The sequence below is a fragment of the Takifugu flavidus genome, chromosome 11, assembly GCF_003711565.1.
Source record: "Takifugu flavidus isolate HTHZ2018 chromosome 11, ASM371156v2, whole genome shotgun sequence".
NCBI lineage: Eukaryota > Metazoa > Chordata > Actinopteri > Tetraodontiformes > Tetraodontidae > Takifugu > Takifugu flavidus.
Window position 1 is genome coordinate 245,013 of NC_079530.1, and position 20,808 is coordinate 265,820.

The 20,808-nt window shown below is 45.3% G+C and overlaps 1 protein-coding gene across 6 annotated transcripts in view; it reads left to right on the plus strand.

Annotated features, from left to right (window-relative positions):
* col13a1 (collagen, type XIII, alpha 1) overlaps nt 1-20,808 on the plus strand; it is a 100,034-nt gene that overhangs the window by 47,452 nt on the left and 31,774 nt on the right. For 4 of the 6 annotated variants that reach the window (XM_057046763.1, XM_057046766.1, XM_057046768.1 and 1 more), the window contains 14 exons: nt 921-947; nt 2,494-2,544; nt 4,986-5,021; nt 7,319-7,345; nt 7,460-7,486; nt 8,547-8,573; nt 8,660-8,686; nt 8,941-8,967; nt 10,048-10,119; nt 13,984-14,076; nt 15,875-15,916; nt 16,010-16,027; nt 16,416-16,442; nt 16,620-16,664. In XM_057046763.1, coding sequence (XP_056902743.1) covers nt 921-947; nt 2,494-2,544; nt 4,986-5,021; nt 7,319-7,345; nt 7,460-7,486; nt 8,547-8,573; nt 8,660-8,686; nt 8,941-8,967; nt 10,048-10,119; nt 13,984-14,076; nt 15,875-15,916; nt 16,010-16,027; nt 16,416-16,442; nt 16,620-16,664 — 546 coding nt within the window. The remainder of the gene's footprint in view (nt 1-920; nt 948-2,493; nt 2,545-4,985; nt 5,022-7,318; nt 7,346-7,459; nt 7,487-8,546; nt 8,574-8,659; nt 8,687-8,940; nt 8,968-10,047; nt 10,120-13,983; nt 14,077-15,874; nt 15,917-16,009; nt 16,028-16,415; nt 16,443-16,619; nt 16,665-20,808) is intronic. The other 2 variants (XM_057046765.1, XM_057046767.1) reach the window with 1 other exon arrangement.

Here is a 20,808-nt window from a genome sequence, read left to right on the forward strand (position 1 = left end):
AGAGGGACAGTAAGTTCTCACCTCTGTGTCATGTAAATGATGCAAAGAAAATGCAGAGCTTCTGTTTCAGACATTTCAATGCTAATGATTGTAGCAACTCATTAGCGGCAGAGATCTCTTTTATAGCATTAAATATTGATCCCCCTGAGCTAAAACCTGAAAGGCCAACAATATGTTTATGGGTTTTAAACAAAATGCAGATTGGTAGCTTGGGCTGTTGAGGGCTGGGCTGAGAAGGGGGGGTGGGGTTCTTGGTTCAAGAGGACATGGGTGTTCTGGTAGTCAGGGGAGATGCGAGAGGTACCCTTGAGCAAGGTACCAAACCCACAATTGCTCACATAGGGCCCCGCGATGAGCTGGCGACTCCTCCAGGGTGTACCCATCCATCGCCCGCATGCCCCTGGGATCGGCTCCGCGCCCTCCCCATGACCCTGAAAGGGGTAAAGCGATCAAGAAAATGAACAAGGGGGAAAAAGCAACAAAATGCTTGTATTGGAAAACTAGTTAAACTTGTTGATCAGGTTCTAGGTTAGAAGACAATAGCTGTCTTCAGCCTAAAGACTTTCATGAATTCATCAGGCTTTAGAAGGAGCATTTAAACGATTGTGCATGCTGAGCTGTTGGAGGTCAGCTGCCATGTATGGTAACAGCTACCTGTCCTCAAAAGCACTTGTGAAGTAGCTCGTTGATGATTGTGGAAGGTGCAAACAAACATTGTCCTCTTAGAGGGTGTTACACATGTGAACTTACACTCGTACGGCCATTTGATTTACATAATGTTCACCTCCCCGTCATCTGTCCCTCATCACTGGTCCCGAGGTAGCGGCATGCTCTGAACCCTGTCCTTGTCTCTTACATTGGTTCCTCTCTCTCCTTCACACCTCTTTGCATGTGACTGTGTCTGATGTGATTCATCGCAGGGCTTAAAAGGACAAGCAGGGGACAAGGTAAGTTTAGGCCTACATACCATCATTACCAGAACATGACCTTATGAACTTAGAACACTACTTATCAGGCTCTCTTTTTCTCCTCGGTAAATCAAGTGTTATTTTATTAGGACATCTTTAAGCATCGTGTTTTGGATCAACAGGTTTCTTTAACCCTGTTGCACATTGCAGCCCTTTAGACAAGTCTTCTATTATTGACAGTCCCCTTCTTCAGAGCCAGGCATTGTCCATCCAGCTGAAGTCCTTGCAGGCTCTTCATCCTGCCACATTTATGTTCTCGTCACATCATGTTTTACAGCAGACAAACCGATCATTCGTTTGCAGCCCTTCGTGTGTTTTCCAGACCAAATACGTGTTGAACATTAGCATAGATGGGTGGTTTCGCACCAAGGGATCATGTACTGAGGCGGATAACTGTTGAGACACAGGAAGAATATTCTTTTGGTCATAAAGTGCTTTTACCAAACAGGACAGGGGGCAAACAGTGTAAATAGTTCTGCCCCCCCCATCCGGAGTCCTTTTTATTCTTAGATTTAGCAGAGCATGGGGGGACAAAGGGACGTTGGGTTTGTAAAACCAAATCCACCGTAAATGTGATTGTAAGTGGGCTCAAACAAGCGGACATTCAGATGTGAAGTCACGGCATTCGACATCATGTGTGTGTTCTGGCAGGAGTGTTGCCTTGTTACACCTTTACAAACACAGTAACACAATCTGAACACGTGTTTGTGGATTTTCACTTGTCTAATGTCCATGTTTAGTAAAAGTGAAAACTAACTCAAATGCTATTAAGCTACTTTCCCCATGACTAAACGACCCCCCGCCACTGAGTAACACACAGTATCTGTCCCCAAACTGGCAGTGAGACCATAAAGGTTAGCTCATAAAGTAGCCCTTGTTCAGAAATATTTAGAACCACTTGTCCATGATGGACAAGGCAAGGCGTGGTATTGGTCTGTGGTGCCAAAGCACCCATTTAGGGAACGTGCTCGAACCTGAGTTGGGCCAGACAGACCCCTGTGGTATCCTGGACTGTAGGGGGAAGTGGGGGGTCAAAGGGCATCAACAGTTCTGCTTTAATGTGAAAACGGTTCTTTTGGACCACAGACGCTGCTCACTGGTTCCACTTCACTGCTGAGATTTTGAGTGTAAAAAATCTATATTTCTGAAAATGAAGGTCTCATTTTTTAAGGAAACCTTCAAGCAAATATTGTGCGTTGAGTTTTGATGATTTTTGAATCCATCTGTGTGGAACACCTAAATATTGTTGGGGATATCCACTCCAGAAGCAAAGTTAGTAGGAAGCAAACAGAATCTTTCTCAGCAACCCTTAATTACTCGATAACAAGGACATGAACGATATTTAACGGTAATGAACATGAACGGTATTTAACATTGTTGCTATATATTCATTTTAGTTTTGGTTCCTTCTGGAACTGGAAGGTAGCTATGGGGTGCTTTTTCATTTAGTAGTGAAATGAGATCTCTCCTGCATTTATTATCAGTTTCTATCTGTCATTAATTCTGTCTGTCCTTCTGTCTCCAGGGAGCACCAGGTGAGCCAGGTCTGTCCATCATTGGACCAAGAGGCCCCCCTGTAAGTCATTTCCCTCTTTCAGATTCACATTTCCTTTATTTGTCCCACACGGGGAAATTTACAGCGCAACAGCAGCAGCAAAAGAAAAAGTAAAATAAAATAATAAAATAAAATTTGGTGTAAGATATACAGAAAAAGGATGTATATATATATATATATATATATAATATATATATATATATATATATACAAACAATAATCCAAGATAAATGGATAATTGGCCCTTGTATACCTGTACGTGGTACAGAGGCTGTATACAATATACACATGGATATACATATCAATACAATATACATATCAGAATATATAATATTCAGATTGTGCTAGCGGGCATTATGTTTATTGTGCAGTCTGACAGCAGCCGTTAGGAAAGATCTGCGATACCTCTCCTTCACCCAGCGAGGGTGGAGCAGCTGCTCCCTGAAGGAGCTGCCCAGTGCTGTCAGGGGGTCCTGTAGGGGGAGGCGTGTTGTTCAACATGGATGACAGCTTAGCCATTATCCTCCCGTTTCCCACCACCTCCACCGAGTCCAGGGGACATCCCAGGACTCTTCATTAGAAATACCATCCTGCATCACATTGGATTCAATAATTGCTTAGGGTTAGAGGGTTAGGGTTAGAGGGTTAGAGGGTTAGGGGGTTAGGGTTAGAGGGTTAGGGTTAGAGCAGGGGTGGGCAAACATTTTGATTCGTGGGCCACAATGGGTTCTAACATTTGACAAAGGGGCCGGACCAGGAGCAGATGGATGGATGGAGTGCTTTGGTAACCTCACCTCATTGGAGAAAAAATACACATCTTGGGATATGGAGAAAACATGTGCTTTAATTTCAAATGAAAATGAAGAGAAGCATTACAACAAAATATCTGACTTTGGAATGAGTCTTAAAACGCTTAAAATCAAATGAATAAAATGTGCCTTTTTAAAAAAAATTAATAACCATTTCTATTTTAAAGCACTGAAAGTTCTGTTATCCTTCAGGATATCACCATCACTCTCCTCCTGACTGTCTTTTTTCTAGTGGGAAAACACCAGAATTGCAGTGAAAATTTAACATTAACAAGGTTTATTCATTTAATTTTTCAAGTTTGGCGGGCCGGATTAAAACGTTTGACAGGCCGCGTGTGGCCCCCGGGCCTTAGTTTGCCCATGCCTGGGTTAGAGGGTTAGGGGGTTAGGGGGTTAGGGTTAGAGGGTTAGGGTTAGAGGGTTAGACGGTTAGGGTTAGAGGGTTAGGGGGTTAGGGTTAGAGGGTTAGGGTGAGAGGGTTAGAGGGTTAGAGGGTTAGAGGGTTAGGGTTAGAGGGTTAGGGTTAGAGGTTAGGGGGTTAGGGTTAGAGGGTTAGAGGGTTAGGGTTAGAGGGTTAGAGGGTTAGGGTTAGAGGGTTAGGGTTAGAGGGTTAGGGGGTTAGGGTTAGAGGGTTAGACGGTTAGGGTGAGAGGGTTAGAGGGTTAGGGTTAGAGGGTTAGGGTTAGAGGGTTAGCGTTAGGGTTAGAGGGTTAGCGTTAGAGAGTTAGGGTTAGAGGGTTAGGGTTAGGGGTTAGGGTTAGGGTTAGAGGGTTAGAGGTTAGAGGGTTAGAGGGTTAGAGGGTTAGGGGGTTAGGGTTAGAGGGTTAGGGTTAGAGGGTTAGGGTTAGAGGGTTAGCGGTTAGAGGGTTAGGGTTAGGGTTAGGGTTAGAGGGTTAGACGGTTAGGGTTAGACGGTTAGAGGGTTAGGGTTAAATAGCGGGATAAATAAAGTTTTCTGAATTTGAATGAACATTTATGACCACCAGGGGACGCTCGAGCAGCACGGGAGCAGACAGGTTGAAGAGATGCTGTAACGCGGCGAGGAGTTGAATCGTTTTGAACAGTCTTTTTGTGATTCATGTCACACCCTCGTCATGGATAACGCACAAAGAAATGCTGACGATGCAGCTTTTAACTTCAAGGCTTACGACCAACAGCTGCTCGGCTGGTTATTTTTTTAACCGGCATGTTACTGTAATGTCATTTCAGCAATGAAACATTTCAAATCGTCTTTCTGTGGACCATAAAGACCTCATGTGTCAAAGTGGCCACCTTATAGTCAGGTGCGCTCTATAGTGTGGAATTCACAGCAATCTGAGAGAAGTAAATGTTCATAATTAAGCTTATAATTATACAAACATAACGTGAGGCCTGTAGTCATGTGGTCCAGGGATGGAGGCTCTCCTTAGGACTGAGGAGGACACAACAGGGGACAAACTGAAAGATCATTTTTTGTTGGATATATAGTATGCTTCTCATTACTGGACGAAGCAGGCAGAAGCTCCTCAAACAGGAGGGGGGGGGGGGGGGGGATTTGATCATTCTAGTTAATCATAAATGTTCGTTGGTGGATTCCAAGAGGTCCGAGTTTCCTTCCCAATTTTAGCTGCAGCAAAAACACAAAGTTTGACTATAACTGCAATTTCTTCTCAGGGACAACCTGGAACCAGAGGATTCCCAGGCTTTCCTGTAAGTATCATTTCTCTTGTTGTATTTCATCCTCATTTTAAAAGTTCTTATTTAAAAAAAGTGTACAAATATTTTACATTTCACTGAAGTCAAGGAATAGAAAATAACAGGTGGAAACAAATGATTCATTCTTCTCATTTACACTCGGATTTTTGAGGGTTTCAGAAACATTAAAGCCAAAATTTGGCTCTCAGTTTTCTGCCTCATGACTTCCATTTCCAATTCCCTATTCTGTTTAAAAGTTTCATGTTCAAATTGTAACCTCAGAAGTTCTTTGTGTTGCTCAAATGTTAAAGACTCCACCCTAACTGATGGTATGAACAAAGATTCTTTACTCAGCTCCTTAGTTACCAATATTTTATCTTCAATTCACTTTTCTTTCACAGCCACTCTTACCGTTTCTTTCAGCTTTTTATCTGTGATTTCAATTCCAAAGTGCTCAGCAATTTTCAAAAGTTGATCTTTGGTACATTGGTCAAACAACTCCTCAGTGGGAGACTGAATAAACTCCTCCACCAAAGAAGCCAGTTCAGATAGGAACAGAGGAGCTAGAGGGCGTGCAGACCTACAAATATCTTGGGCTGTGGCTGGACAACAGGCTGGACTGGACAAGCAACACGAGGCAGCTGTACAAGAAGACCCAGAGCAGGATGTACTTCCTGAGGAGACTCAGATCCTTCAACATCTGCAGGAAACTCCTCTGGATGTTCTACCAGTCTGTGGTCGCCAGCATCCTGTCCTACGCTGTGGTGTGCTGGGGGGGGAGTGCGACAAAAGCGGACCTCTCCAGGCTGGAGAAGCTGATCAGGCGGGCCAGCTCGGTGGTGGGGATGAAGCTGAAACCTCTGGCGACAGTGGCAGAGAGGAGAACTATTAGGGTTAGGGTTAGGGTTAGGAACAAGCTGCGGAGCATCATGGACAATGTCCGCCACCCTCTGCACACTGTCATCCACAGCCAGAGAAGCCTCATCAGCCAGAGGCTGCGCCTCCCCAGGTTCAGGACCAACAGACTGGGGAACTCATTCATCCCCCGAGCCATCAGACTGTTCAGCTCCTCACAGGGGGGGAGGAGGGCCAACAGGAGAACTGGAACAACACTGCAATAACATAATACTGGGACATCCATTCATTCAGTTCATCCATTCATTCAGTTCATTTATTTACATTTCTACAGTTTTATATTTTATATTTATATTCTATTTTTAATTTATTCTATTTTATTTCTTATTTTATTCTATTTTTATTATCTTTAATAGGTTTAATGGTGTGTAATGGTGGTGGGTAATTTTGTACAGTGCTGTACGTTTTTTTGGAGATGCTAATTTCCCTGATGGACACCCCCTAAAGGGATCAATGAAGTACTCTGAATCTGAATCTGAATCTGAATCTGAATCTGAAAAGCCATACTCAGTTGTACCTCCAAACAAGAGTCATCAACCCCTCTACCACAGACTGGAAAAATCTTCCTAACTAAGCTCAACCCGAGTCTTCAGGCAGTTACCGGTGAGAGGCTTTTAATCACAGAACCCAGTGGGGCTGGAAAGCACCTGCTATGCAGCCACTTCCAGGAACCCCTGGACGTGAACCTGAGCATATAGCTCTACTCACTTTCACCACCACAGGTTCCCTACACAGAACCCATGGGATAAACCTACCAGGGGGTGAGACTCCAAAAACACCTACCCAGAAAAACTCACCGGTCTTCTGAAAAAATTTGAACACAAAAACTTAATCAAAACTAAGCCCTGACACCATCACCCAAAGTGTATTCCTCCCTCTAAATCAAATCCTTTCCCTAGTCGATTGGACGAGCCCCCATTTTGTCATGAACCAGCTCATGGATCAGACAAATGAGGGAGAACACACGTGATGGATTTTAGAAAAAAGGGAATTTACTGATTGATCATGCAAAACAACAAACCAAAGCAGAACACCCAAGCAGTCCTGGAGGGAGCCAAGCAAGAGAGTGACTGCCCAGACTGTGGAGCATTTATAGCCCTCACAGCTGATCAGTCCAGGTGAGCTGGATCGCCCCTTAGCAGCACTTGGCCCCCCCACTGCCTGCAGAAGGGAGGAGGCAACAGGCAGGAGAGGCAGGCAGAGAAGACACAGCCAGGGTCGTCACACTAGAACCAACAGTTTTGATTTTAAAATAATGATAAATGTGTCTTGTTTTCCTTCTGAATAACCTGAATGGGTTCAATCTCTAGACTTGATGTAACGTCACACTTTGTGCTCCTCATTGTTCCTTTAATATTTGAAGAGGTTTCATTCATGCTTCTCTTCCTTTATTCCAGGGTCCAATTGGGTTGGATGGGAAACCGGTGAGTTTATTGGTTTCTTTTAAAATATGAAATAATATAATTCATCAACTTGTTGTCTTGGTTTGATCATATTTGTTAAGAGAAGTTGTGCTTACTATGATCTTTTTCACACAGGGTCACAATGGAGCCAAGGGAGACGTGGTGAGAGTTTCAGTTTGCATACACAGATTTAGAGTAGCATAGCTATCAGTAGCATAGCTATCAGTAGCATAGCTATCAGTAGCATAGCTATCAGTAGCATCACCACCTGTTGTGTTAGACCTGCCTGACAATATACACTGATATACATTGTGGGGATGGTTCACAGTACCTTCAGAAACCCACATACACAGGCCAGAGATAGCATGATTAACAGGCCAAGCATGAGTGTTCCTGGTCCTGGCTCTTCCTGGTCTGCAGAGGTCAGTATCTAGTGGGCAGTGGTGACCCCGTGAGGGTCGTGGTGACCCCGTGAGGGTCGTGGTGACCCCGTGAGGGTCGTTGCGGCTCAGTCCAACAGGCCACCTGCTGTAGCTCAGACTGCTGAAGAACTTCATGCTGGTTCTGACAGCATGGTGTCAGCATAGCTCAGTTTGTTGCCTAGAGGACCAGTCAACGGATCAGTGGTGACCATGTCCACCTCCAAAAGGGCTAAGCTGAGCATCAGAACTGAACCACAGAACAATGGAAGGGAACAGCCTGGTCCAATTAATCCCGTCTGCTCTTACATCACGTCAAAGACCGGGTGCTTGTGTGGCACTTATCTGTGGAACACACAACACTGCAATGCACCATGGGAAGAAGGGCTGCTTTGGCAGGAACATGGAGGACTGACATCATGTCCCCATGTTGCCTGATGGTGTCCCAGCAGCTCCATCTCAGGGTGCTCTGGGCTGGTCAGTACTGGGTGGACTGCTGGTGTCCCACTGGGCCCTCTACTCAGCTTCTGGACTGCTGGTGTCCCACAGGGCCCTCTACTCATCTTATGGACTGCTGGTGTCCCACAGGGCCCTCTACTCATCTTATGGATCAGTTCCTGAGCTCTGACAGCTCCAGAAGCCCCTCACACACTGACTGGATGTCAGCCTGAGTGTCAGTGTCGGTAGTTTGAGGAGACTCTTGTAACTGTTGACATATTGTCACTAATTTGGATGGTTCCATCGATGAATGGTCAACCACTAAAACCATCACAGCATCTAATTACTGGTGTGTTTCCATTTAGGGTGAGCGAGGCCCTAAAGGACTCCCAGTAAGTTCCTGAAACTTGAGATTGTGATTACAGCCTGCATCTTTGTGAGATGTCTGCATCACCACTGGGCTTCTTTTGCCTTCTAGGGGGAACCTGGACCCAAGGGGGAGAAGGTGAGACATGAGGCTATCACCCAGAGGCTAAGGCTAAGGCTAAGGCTAAGGCTAAGGCTAAGGCTATCCCATAGTGCCTCTGCACTGTAGACGTATCACATAATGTGAGACCCACGTTTAACCCACAAGTCAAATGATCATATTTAAAATGTCTAAACAGCTCTTTCATTCCAGAAACAATTGTGATGCTAACCCCCCCCCCCCTTCCCCAAGCAAAAACAGGTTCCTTTTTTATTTTTGTCTTCTTTCTCCAGGGAATATGTGGAGACTATACACACAGGGTAAGAAACACACACACACACACACACTAAGTTCTACCAGTTTCTCAGGAACATGAATTTTATCTAAATCCGATGGCATCATTGAATCATTGATCATATACCATAATATTGATCATTGAATCATTGATCATATACCATAATATTGATCATTGAATCATTGATCATATACCATAATATTGATCATTGAATCATTGATCATATACCATAATATTGATCATTGAATCATTGAATCAGTGCTGTGATCTTTGGGCAGAACCTTTCACAGATCCAAATGTAAGATGCACCCAACGATGCTGGAGGTCAGCAGACCACTGCTGGTGGTGTGACCAGCAGGTTTTAGGGTTTGGCCAGTTGGGAGCATGTAAGGCGTCTCCCACTGGGCCTCTGGAGGTGATAAGAGGTTCCCGGGGCCGGACCCCCAACAAGCACAAGTGGCAATTAAAGGAAGAAACCTTGAGCAGGACCCCCTGCTGATAGCAGGCTGAGAAGAGAGGGAGGAGAATGTGGGAGGACAGGAAGAAGAGACAGAAAATCAGTCTCAAGGTGCAAAATAAGTGTCTTTATTTGATAAGGAACCAGTGTTGTTGAAGCTAAGGAACCATTTCCAGCATTGTGGAAGCTAAGGAACCGTTTCCAGCGTTGTGGAAGCTCAGCCGGCTTTGATTTGGAAGCTTCTTGTCCCACCAGTGTGACTCCATTTTAATGTCTTCAGCGGTTAGCGTATAAGCTCAGGGTGGAGCACACCCGCTGACCATTGGTGGAGATAAAAGCTTTGATCAGCCATGTCTGGAACATATTCTTGCATTTCAGTGGAATATGTACGGTAATAATTCAACAATTCGATTCTTTCCATCAATGCCATAAATGCCCACTGAGCCTCCCGGGGCCTTAAGGCCGCTTCCAAAGGTGGATTCATTTCAAGGACTTGGTAAATGACGCCCCCACCACATAAAGTCTACATTTTCTAACCGTCCTGTCGCTGACTGAAAGGAGCAGCTTCTTTTTGTAATCAAATCGTTGGACATGGACCCCGGACTTGTGAGCAGCACTAACTGAGACGAGCTCTTCCCTGGTGTGCAGGGCCTCTTTGTGCAGGATCTGCCCCTGAAAACCCTGGCTGCCTTGCGCTCCAGTCAGGCTCTGACGTTGAAGGTTTGTGGGTGCCTAAAAACACCCGGTCGAGAACCCAGCAGGGGTGTCAGCAAGTCACTGCCGCAAAGAGAGGTCCTGGCCTGTCCGAGCCCCAACACCTCTGTCCCAGTCCCAACAAAGACCGTCTGACGTTCTGATGCTAAAATCCCAAAACCAGCAGACCTTTCTTTAAAGGATGCCAGAAGCAGCTGATTCTAAAGGTCTTAGAGTGAGATGGATCCATTAGTGAGGTGTAAGGAGACACTAATGAGAGACTCTATTCCTGATTGACACATTTACTTTGGCCCCTGTTTTTAATAAAAATAGAGCCAAGGGTTAAATAGTGAGAGAGTTTGACTTTAGCTGTCGTGGTGCTAGCTGGCAACAAGGAGGGACGTGCAGCACACTTGCCGACTTTAACTGTCCTGACTTATATTGACCAATACACATTGTATATATTTCCATGATATAGATGAGCTTACAATGGATATTATAAAGACTTTATTAGACTTAATTATCCATTAAATGGACTTTTAAATGCAAGTCGGAAGGGTTTTACTTCCAACGGCCCCTATTTGACATCGTACATATCTACATTACACAATATATGGAAATATATATACTATGTGCAAAGGAGGCACGTTGCTGGCAGCTGGTGTCAGTGAGGGACCAGGGCTCATGTCTGTCAGTGAGGGACCAGGGCTCATGTCTCTCAGTGAGGGACCAGGGCTCATGTCTCTCAGTGAGGGACCAGGGCTCATGTCTCTCAGTGAGGGACCAGGGCTCATGTCTGTCAGTGAGGGACCAGGGCTCATGTCTGTCAGTGAGGGACCAGGGCTCATGTCTGTCAGTGAGGGACCAGGGCTCATGTCTGTCAGTGAGGGACCAGGGCTCATATCTCTCAGTGAGGGACCAGGGCTCATGTCTCTCAGTGAGGGACCAGGGCTCATGTCTGTCAGTGAGGGACCAGGGCTCATGTCTGTCAGTGAGGGACCAGGGCTCATGTCTGTCAGTGAGGGACCAGGGCTCATGTCTGTGAGTGAGGGACAAGGGCTCATGTCTGTCAGTGAGGGACCAGGGCTCATGTCTCTCAGTGAGGGACCAGGGCTCATGTCTCTCAGTGAGGGACCAGTTAGGGACCAGTTAGGGACCAGTGAGGGACCAGTTAGGGACCAGTGAGGGACCAGTTAGGGACCAGTGAGGGACCAGTTAGGGACCAGCTAGGGACCAGCTAGGGACCAGTGAGGGACCAGTTAGGGACCAGGGCTCATGTCTAGCTCCCTAACCTGCATCGTGCTGCTCGTCCCAACAGAAGCGGCGTATTGTGCAGCCGTGTGTCGGACAGTTGGCCACAGTAAGTCTGACGTGTCCTCTTACTGTACCACTCTTTGTGGCAAGACTGGCACCCACCTCTGCTCCACTGCATTCTAGGGGCCTGATTTGAGCCTTCTGGGGGGGCATTGATGCACACAAGTCATTAACACGGTAGGTGTGAGCAACAGAATGGAGCAGGATGGGATCGGAATGTTTCATTGTTATCATTTTAGAGTCAAACCATGCTGTGCATCAACCACCCCCCTGGGCTCCAGGCCCTTAGTCTGCTTTTCTGGTGCCTCTTTTTCATTCCAACCTTGTATCCTCTGCCTTCCCGTTTCCTTGCCTCTCACTCACATGTTCTATTTCTATTTTTCCTCCATATCCCCACTTTCTGCCTTCATTCTCCTGGTTTTTCCTTTCTCTGGCCTCCTGGTGACCTTTCCCGTGCTTTGTGACTGCCCATGTCAGATGTTGCCCATCACCGTGCGCAACATGCCCTCAATAAGCCCTCTAATCCTAAAACGCCTCAAGGTACAACCCTCTTTGCCCCCACAACAAACCTGTGGATGCCAACCGCTGCCACCCTCAACAACAACGGCCGAGCTTTTCTGCCACGCTGCTTAAATGCATCTATTGGCTGCTATAGCTAGCATTAGCACTTCGGTTGACGTTCTCATTGGGACCAACTGAGACACAGTATAAATGCTAAACATTCAGATTTAGGGTTGATTCCATCTGAAATATAGATAAATTCATTAAAACAGAATTTCTCTAGCCCAAAATAATAGCTCCCTAACTTTAAATGTGTCAGTTTTCAAACTAGTTTGAACAACCCCCCGAGACACACACACACACACCCACACACACACACCTGTTATTTTTATGTTTGGATTATCTGTCTCCCTCTCCTGGCAGTAATTTCTATTTTATAAATAATCTAGAATCATTTTTCCGATCATCATTTGTTATTTTATTATCATGGGAATTAATTCACTTTTAGTTCTTACATATTTCTGTAGAACACTGAAATTAGTAAACTAGTTTTTCATCCAAATTAAATGCATATAGTGAAAGGTTAATTCTGGGTGCTTTGACCACAGCGGCTAAACATGCTAAAACATGCTAAAACATGCTAAAACATTTGAAATGAATTCATGGTTGGCTTTGTTGGCATCTGCTGCGTTTTCTTTCCGTAACTGAAGTTGGATGCCTGCTCTGCTCCAGAACTCTGCTCAGATATCAGGGTTCAGCTGCCTCATATTCATTGCTGGGGTATAATGTGGTCAATTCATGGTGGAAAACAGGTTTTCCTTCTACATCGCCAGCATCTTGAAGTGCAATAATTGATCACCCTCTGGCATAAAGTATAAAAATCGGTTGGATTGTCTCCACTAGTTTTTACAAAAACAAAGATAAAGTATCCCAAAATGAAATGTGGTCATGAAGTTCACGTCAAACTTCCACGCATGTATCCACCTGACCATCTGAGCCTTTTCTACAATATCAAATAAATGAAATACCAACAGAATCTTTTTTTAAAGTTTGTTTTTTCTTTATTTTGGCTCATAATCACAAGAATAAGAGTGAAGTGATTGTGGCTTCTCCAGCATTCTGCCCCTAGAGGAGGCTCTGCCCTCTTTATGCTCACTAAACTACATCTTCTTATCAGTAATTAGAATAAAAAGATCTAAAATATTGCTCACAGCTAATTAAGAGAAGCCCCGGGAATCTTTGTCAAAATTGATTTAAAATAATATAAAAACGAGTTGACAGTCGGGAGCCTCTGACAATCTGAAATACTGAAAAATAACCAAAAAATGAAGAATCGAGAGAATCATTCAAATACTTTTGTACCGAAGCCACATTTTGTGAATATGAAATTCATCTAATTCATCTCCATAACTGTAAGTGTCCCGGCTGCCCTCTCATTTACTGAGGTGATTGTTCCTCTCATACTGGTGCTCATCAGGCTCTGCAGCTTCTCTTAGTGTAGCCCCTCAACAGTATTAGCTAACACTTATAGATGGCACCATTCAACCACGGGAATCTAGCCACACGATCACTTAGGAGAGCAGTTGGTCCTTGCTAACCCTTGCTGCTAACCCCTGCTGCTAACCCTTGCTGCTAACCCCTGCTGCTAACCCTTGCTGCTAACCCTTGCTGCTAACCCTTGCTGCTAACCCTTGCTGCTAACCCTTGCTGCTACCCCTGCTGCTAACCCCTGCTGCTAACCCTTGCTGCTAACCCTTGCTGCTAACCCTTGCTGCTAACCCCTGCTGCTAACCCTTGCGGCTAACCCCTGCTGCTAACCCTTGCGGCTAACCCCTGCTGCTAACCCCTGCTGCTAACCCTTGCTGCTAACCCTTGCTGCTAACCCCTGCTGCTAACCCTTGCTGCTAACCCCTGCTGCTAACCCTTGCGGCTAACCCCTGCTGCTAACCCCTGCTGCTAACCCTCGTCTCTGAACATCCCCTTCTGCATGTCTTTGCGGTGTGCTTGTTGTGCTTAGCATGTTCAGTGTGGTGAGATCCACAGCAACATGGCTGGTTGTAACTCAAGGTCTTTCAGCAGGGTGAGCCTGGAGCACAAGGACCCCCAGGACTTCCAGGGCCACCTGGACCCCCTGGAACCCCAGGTCTGAATGGAGCTAGCGGTTCACCTGTGAGTCCACTTTTTATCATGAAAATGTGAAAAGCAGGATCATTTTCACGAACATTACCTGCAACTCTGCCCTGTTAAAACCAAATCTCATGACTATAACTGATGGTCCCTGAAGCAGAGGGACAAGGAACATTGCATGGGATATCACATGCTCGCGTGGCCTGCCCAGAAACCTCTCTGGTGATGTGTGTGAGGGCCGCTTGCACATAGAAATTCTTGTTGCCACAGTCGTTATTTAGTTTAGTCGCCACTCTTCAAAAACCGACTGCATGGCCAGATAGCTGAGTGTTGGACCTCATTTCTCTCCTTCATAGTCAGAACATTTCATCCCCTTTCAGTCAATTTAGTCAGTACAACACATATTATATGGGTTGGGTTAGGGTTAGGGATGGGTTAGGGTTAGGGTTAGGGTTAGGGTTGGGTTAGGGTTAGGGATGGGTTAGGGTTAGGGTTAGGGATGGGTTAGGGTTAGGGATGGGTTAGGGTTAGGGTTAGGGATGGGTTAGGGTTGGGTTAGGGTTAGGGTTGGGTTAGGGTTAGGGTTGGGTTAGGGTTAGGGTTAAGGATGGGTTAGGGTTAGGGTTAGGGTTAGGGTTGGGTTAGGGTTAGGGTTAGAGGAAACCATGACCCAGCGGGGTGACAGAGGCCTGAGAGGTGATCATGGTTCTGGACCCCGGCAGGGGGGCCTGGACAGGGAGCTGGTTCCATAGCAGGGGGGCCTGGACAGGGAGCTGGTTCCATAGCAGCTGGCCCCCCATTCTACTCCTAGAAACTCTGGGAACCACAAGTAGACCAGCATTCTGAGAGCGGAGCGGTCTATTGGGCTGGTAAGGTGTCACTAGCTCCTCCAGGTAGGATGGAGCTAGGCCTCTGAGGACCTGGTAGGTCAGGAGAAGGGTTTAAAAAATTATTCTAAATTTAACGGGCAGCCAATGAAGAGACGCCATTACAGGAGTCATGTGATCTCTGTGGTCAATACCTGATTGACACAGAGAGACTAGATGTTAATGAGATCCCATCTAGAGTGATCATGTGATCTAATCTATCCCTGAGAGGTTCAGGACCAAACACCATGACCTCAGTTTTTCCTGGGTTAAGGAGGAGGAAATCTGAAGACATCCAGGACTTTATGTCTTTAAGACAGGTCTGGAGCTTCACTAACTCCTCTGTCTCCTCTGGTTTCATGGATAAATAGAGCTGAGTGTCATCAGCATAACAATGAAAATTTATCCCATGCTGCCGAATAATGTTCCCTAAGGGAAGCATGTACAAGGTGAAGAGGACTGGTCCGAGTACAGAACCTTGAGGAACCCCATGGCTAACCCTACTGTATGAGGAGGGAACTCCATGGCTAACCCTACTGTATGAGGAGGGAACACCATGGACATGGGCAAACTGGTATCTATCAGATAAATATGATCTAAACCAGTCTAGTGCTGTCCCTTTAATCCCAATCACATGTTCCAGTCTCTGTAACAGGATGCTGTGATCAACTGGATCAAAAGCAGCACTGAGGTCCAGCAGAACCAGCATAGAGACCAGTCCATGATTCCAATATCTGAGATCATTTTGACAATGCTGTGATCTAAAACCTGAATGAAACATCTCAACCAGCTTCTTCCTCTGCAAAATATTCTCGATTGAGTGTGTTGGGATGGAAGCTAAAAGACACATGGTAGATTTAGATCTTTGAATCAAAGATGACATCATGGGAATATTCAGGTTTTACCTGAGGATCCACTCACTATTGCATTGAGTATTTAGTGGAAAATATAACGCAACCTCTCTTTTCATTTAGGGTAAACCTGGTGAACCAGGAAAGCCGGGAAAAGACTCAAGAGTAAGCTCATATCTGAGGTTTTTATAGAGTTCCAAACCTTTTTCCATAAGACACCTTTTTTTTTTACATTAACCTTTTCCTTTGTTCCTTCAGCTTTTACCAGGACTGAAGGTAAATGCATTTCCTCACGAGTCCATACAGTTATTTCAAATGACATTTAGGTTGAGACAAAAAGGCTCCATGAATCACAGACGAGGTCTGGTAAATCCTAATTTGATGTGAAGCTCTGCCACATCAGTCTCACATAATTCCATGTTTAATAATATTTTTCAAATTGCAACAAGAAGATACTCTTTTTATTTCAAGATGACATGGCTTCGCATATTACATGGTTTTCACATTCAAATAAAATAAATGTGAAACGATAGAAAGGAATGTGCTAACCCTGACCCTAACCCTAACCCCCTAACCCTAACCCTAACCCTGACCCTGACCCTGACCCTAACCACCCTAACTCTAACCCTAACCCTAACTCTAACCCAATGTTTTATCTGTGCAGGGTGAGCCAGGTGTTCCGGGACCAAAGGTGAGATCATGTTTATCCGGTAAACTTTGGAATGCATGTCAACCATGCTAGCAGCTGATACATGAAGAAGCTGTTTGTTAGTTAGCCAGTATATGAACACAATATGCAGTCAGTAAGTCCAACCCTTTTAAATCAACAGCTGACAAATTTGTAACACGTCTGTTCTGGTCTCTGCAGGGTGATCGTGGGGATATCGGCCCATCTGGTCCTGAGGGCCCAAAGGTACTGTTTGAACTTCTTATTTTCGGAGTGGTTCATCTCTCTTCAGGTCCTGAGAATCCAGTCTTCAAAGATTTTTTTCTTTCTTTCCATTAGCAAGACTTCAAAGGAGTTTAATTTTTTTAAAGATAGTTCTGCATTTCAGGGCCTTTAAACGTGGGCTGAGGTCAGGACATGGGGAGAGAAAAGGTCTTGGAGTTTCACAACCTTTCTCGTAGCTCTTGTCCTTCTTTGGTACTGCGGATTGGCCGGATGGTAAAAAGCAGAATTGAAAGCATGGTCAAGCAGTGTTAAAGCTTTCTTTCAAAGCTACTAAATTTTCTTGTCCTGGGGTTTTTTGATCCTGAAATAAGCCATTTTTTTATTCTCTGCAATTTTGATCGGTAAAATGAAATAGACCTGAAAAACGAGCATTTTCATTGAGAATGAGACACAGAAAAAGGTTCCTTTAGTTTAAAGCTTTTCTCCAGCTGTAGCTGATGGATGAACCTTGTTGCTTCTAGATGATTGCCTTGTAAACTTCAAGTTTCTTCCATCTTACTTAGCTTTTAAAGATCAGGCCAGAAGTTTCGTCCCTCTTTCGTTGTTTATCAGTACATTCAATTACTGAATTTAAGGTCACAAAGAAGACGGAGGGCCTTTTTGTAAACTAGCAGACAGTCTTTCCAGGCTAAATGGTAGCTATCTGTTTTACAAGAATACCACTTCCTTTCTAGTCTTCACACTTTGTGCGTGAGGGTCCTAATGTGGTGGCACACCTCCTCTTAGTTTAACGTTTTATGAAAAGTACTTTGAGCTTGACTCACCTGAAACTAGGTCACAACAAACGACCTCCTTATTGGTTACCGTTGAATGCTTTGAGCCAATCACTGCTCTCCTTCCACATGGTCACCCATGATAGGAGGACCCACCTCCAGAAATGTTCCTGATCCTCTCTGCAGGATGTTGATGCTGCTTCTCTGGTGTAACGTTTTCAGTGACTGTAGTAAATAACAAGCACTTTTATACAGTAATTAATGCATTATTACATCTATTTAAACTCTTCCGATTTCAGGATTGATCATCTCAACACTGTTTTGAATATACGCAACAATTAACAAGGATATTTTGAAGCAAAAAAAGCAAGGGTTAGGGTTAGGGCTAGGGGTTAGGGTTAGGGGTTAGGGTTCGGGGGTTAGGGTTAGGGGTTAGGGTTCGGGGGTTAGGGTTAGGGGTTAGAGTTAGGGGTTAGAGTTAGGGGGTTAGGATTAGAGTTAGGGGTTAGGGGTTAGAGTTGGGGGTTAGGGTTAGTGTTAGGGGTTAGGGTTCGGGGGTTAGGGTTAGGGTTAGGGTTAGGGGTTAGAGTTAGGGGGTTAGGATTAGAGTTAGGGTTAGGGTTAGGGGTTAGAGTTAGGGGTTTAGGGTTAGTGTTAGGGGTTAGGGGTTAGGGTTCGGGTTAGAGTTAGGGGTTAGGGTTAGGGGTTAGAGTTAGGGGTTAGGGTTAGCATTAGAGTTAGGGGGTTAGCGTTAGGGGTTAGGGTTCGGGTTAGAGTTAGGGGTTAGGGTTAGGGGTTAGAGTTAGGGGGTTAGGGTTAGCGTTAGAGTTAGGGGGTTAGAGTTAGGGGTTAGGGTTAGGGGTTAGAGTTAGGGGTTAGGGTTAGCATTAGAGTTAGGGGGTTAGAGTTAGGGGTTAGGGTTAGGGTTAATGTTAGGGGTTAGGGTTAGAGGGTTAGGGTTAGAGGGTTAGGGATAGAGTTAGGGGGTTAGGGTTTGGGGGTTAGAGTTAGGGGTTAGGGGTTAGGATTAGGGTTAGAGTTAGAGTTAGGGGTTAGGGGTTAGGGTTAGAGTTAGGGGTTAGGGTTAGGGTTAATGTTAGGGGTTAGGGTTAGAGGGTTAGGGTTAGGGTTAGAGGGTTAGGGATTAGGGGTTAGAGTTAGGGGTTAGAGTTAGGGGTTAGGATTAGGGTTAGAGTTAGGGGTTAGGGTTAGAGTTAGGGGTTAGGGTTAGGGTTAGGGTTAGGGTTAGGGTTAGGGTTCGAGTCCACAACACGACAGCACAAATGAATCTGATGAAAATGTCTCAAAAGAAAGGGAGCTGATAGACTTTACAAAAGAATGTTTGTCAGTAACTCCAACAGTAGGGTTGAGTCCAGCATCAACAGCAAGGGTGGCATGGTCACAACCATTTATGGGAGCCTGCTTTCCCAGTCAAGCCTCACAAATGACAGAGATGGGAAGAGCAGGAGGTCAAAAGCAGAAAACCTCAAGAAAAGTGTTTTTTTCTTTTTGTGTCCAAAGCAACCCTCAAGCTGGAAATGCTTTTATCAAAGGAGAAAGTACTTTTGCAGGCTGATCCTTAAACATGTTGGAACAACAAAGGAACTGAGGAATCGGTCAACTGTTACTGTACTCATACGCATCATCTCAGAGGACTTGAAGTCTGTCATGTTCTGTATATACTTTGTATTGAACTGCTGAAAAACGATGCTCCAAGTTCTCAGCAGGCATTAGAAACCAGGAAGGAGATACAATTCCCTTAGATGTTAACGTCTGTGCTCCACACCACATCTTCTATGAAGCTCTGGTAGAAAACGGTAGAAACAGCTCTCCCTTTACTTGAGGGAAGTGAGAGCAGCAACAGATGAGAGGAGCCTAACGATACACTTCAGAGAGGGACTGAGACAAATGTCACTTTAAATTCCCCCTAAAGATAGAGAAAATGAGTTGCCCAGCTGAGAAGATCTTAAAAAACCTACCTGAAAGTAGATATTTCATCGTGGCTTTAAGTGAAAGAAAACCCTAAAACTCGAGGATTTTCTTTCTCCCAACATGAGGACATAATACATGAATATTGTCCTTGTTATTATTGGTGGCTGCAGGGGTGTGATCATCACCCTGTTGGGATGCCAACACCACAAACTAGACCCAAAGAGCAGAAACTGACTCACAAGGCAGTTTCAAGCTTCAAGAAAAAAAATGAAGGGAAAACAAAAGCTGGAAGGTTACCGAGGCTCGAGGCTGATGGAGGCTCGACAGAACGGATATCCCAGAGCCAAGTGCTGTCCTGGTGTGGTACACAATGATCTGCTGATGAGTGGATGAAGAAAGCATGGTGTCCAAGAGAATTAGCTAAGATGAGCTCCAGGTTTGAGAGGAGGGTTAGGGTTAGCCTCACCTACCTAAGGTCAACAGGGAAGAGGAGAAACAGAAATACAGGCTGTTAGGGAACCCTAACACGCCGTCCCATTCAAGCCAAGCAATGTGTTACACTGGTGTGTTAAAGTGAAGCCAGTTAGCTTGATGCTAGCTTGATGCCCTCTTGTCACATCATGTCATCTTCACGATCCATGAAAAGGAAGTAAAATTTTAATTATCAGCACGCTGCAGCTGTCAATTTAATAGAAAATAGAATTGTCCATACTTATACTGATAAAAATAGACTATAACCTGAAAAGGCAACAGAAATTCAATTCAACCGAGTTTCAAGTGCTTGTAGAGGAGACAAATTAGCACCTAAATGCTCTCCAACAGAGAAATGTGACAAGACATAAGGAAATGTGATATGGAGCGACATTGGAGCCAAAGTAACCCTGTCGAGAAAAGAGGAATAAACAGAAGGTGGCCGAGAAGGACACTTGGGCACCCGAGGAGGAGACTCGGGCACCCGCGAAGGAGACTCGTGCACCCGAGAAGGACACTTGGGCACCCGAGGAGGAGACTCGGGCACCCGCGAAGGAGACTCGTGCACCCGAGAAGGACACTTGGGCACCCGAGGAGGAGACTCGGGCACCCGAGGAGGAGACTCGGGCACCCGAGAAGGACACTCGGGCCTTTGCTGTGCACCAACCAGCTGGACCCGGCCATTTCTGATCCAGGCCACCTAGAAAGGAACAGCATAAGTCCCGTGTTTGGGATCTCTCCTGTGCTTCCTGTGTGGATGGAATGTTGTGCCCATTCTGCGTATCATAGCATTCCATACATCTGAGACCTTCAAGCAGCTCCAAGATGGTTGGTTAGGAATCAGGTCTCAATGTCTTTTCCTTCTGCGTTCATTATTTCTGTGTCTCCTCCTGGTGAAAATGACACCAGCCCGTGTGTGTAAAGCAACGTGCACCCAAACTACTGCATTCCAAATACCTCCAGGTTTAGGAAACTGCTGCAGATGCCAA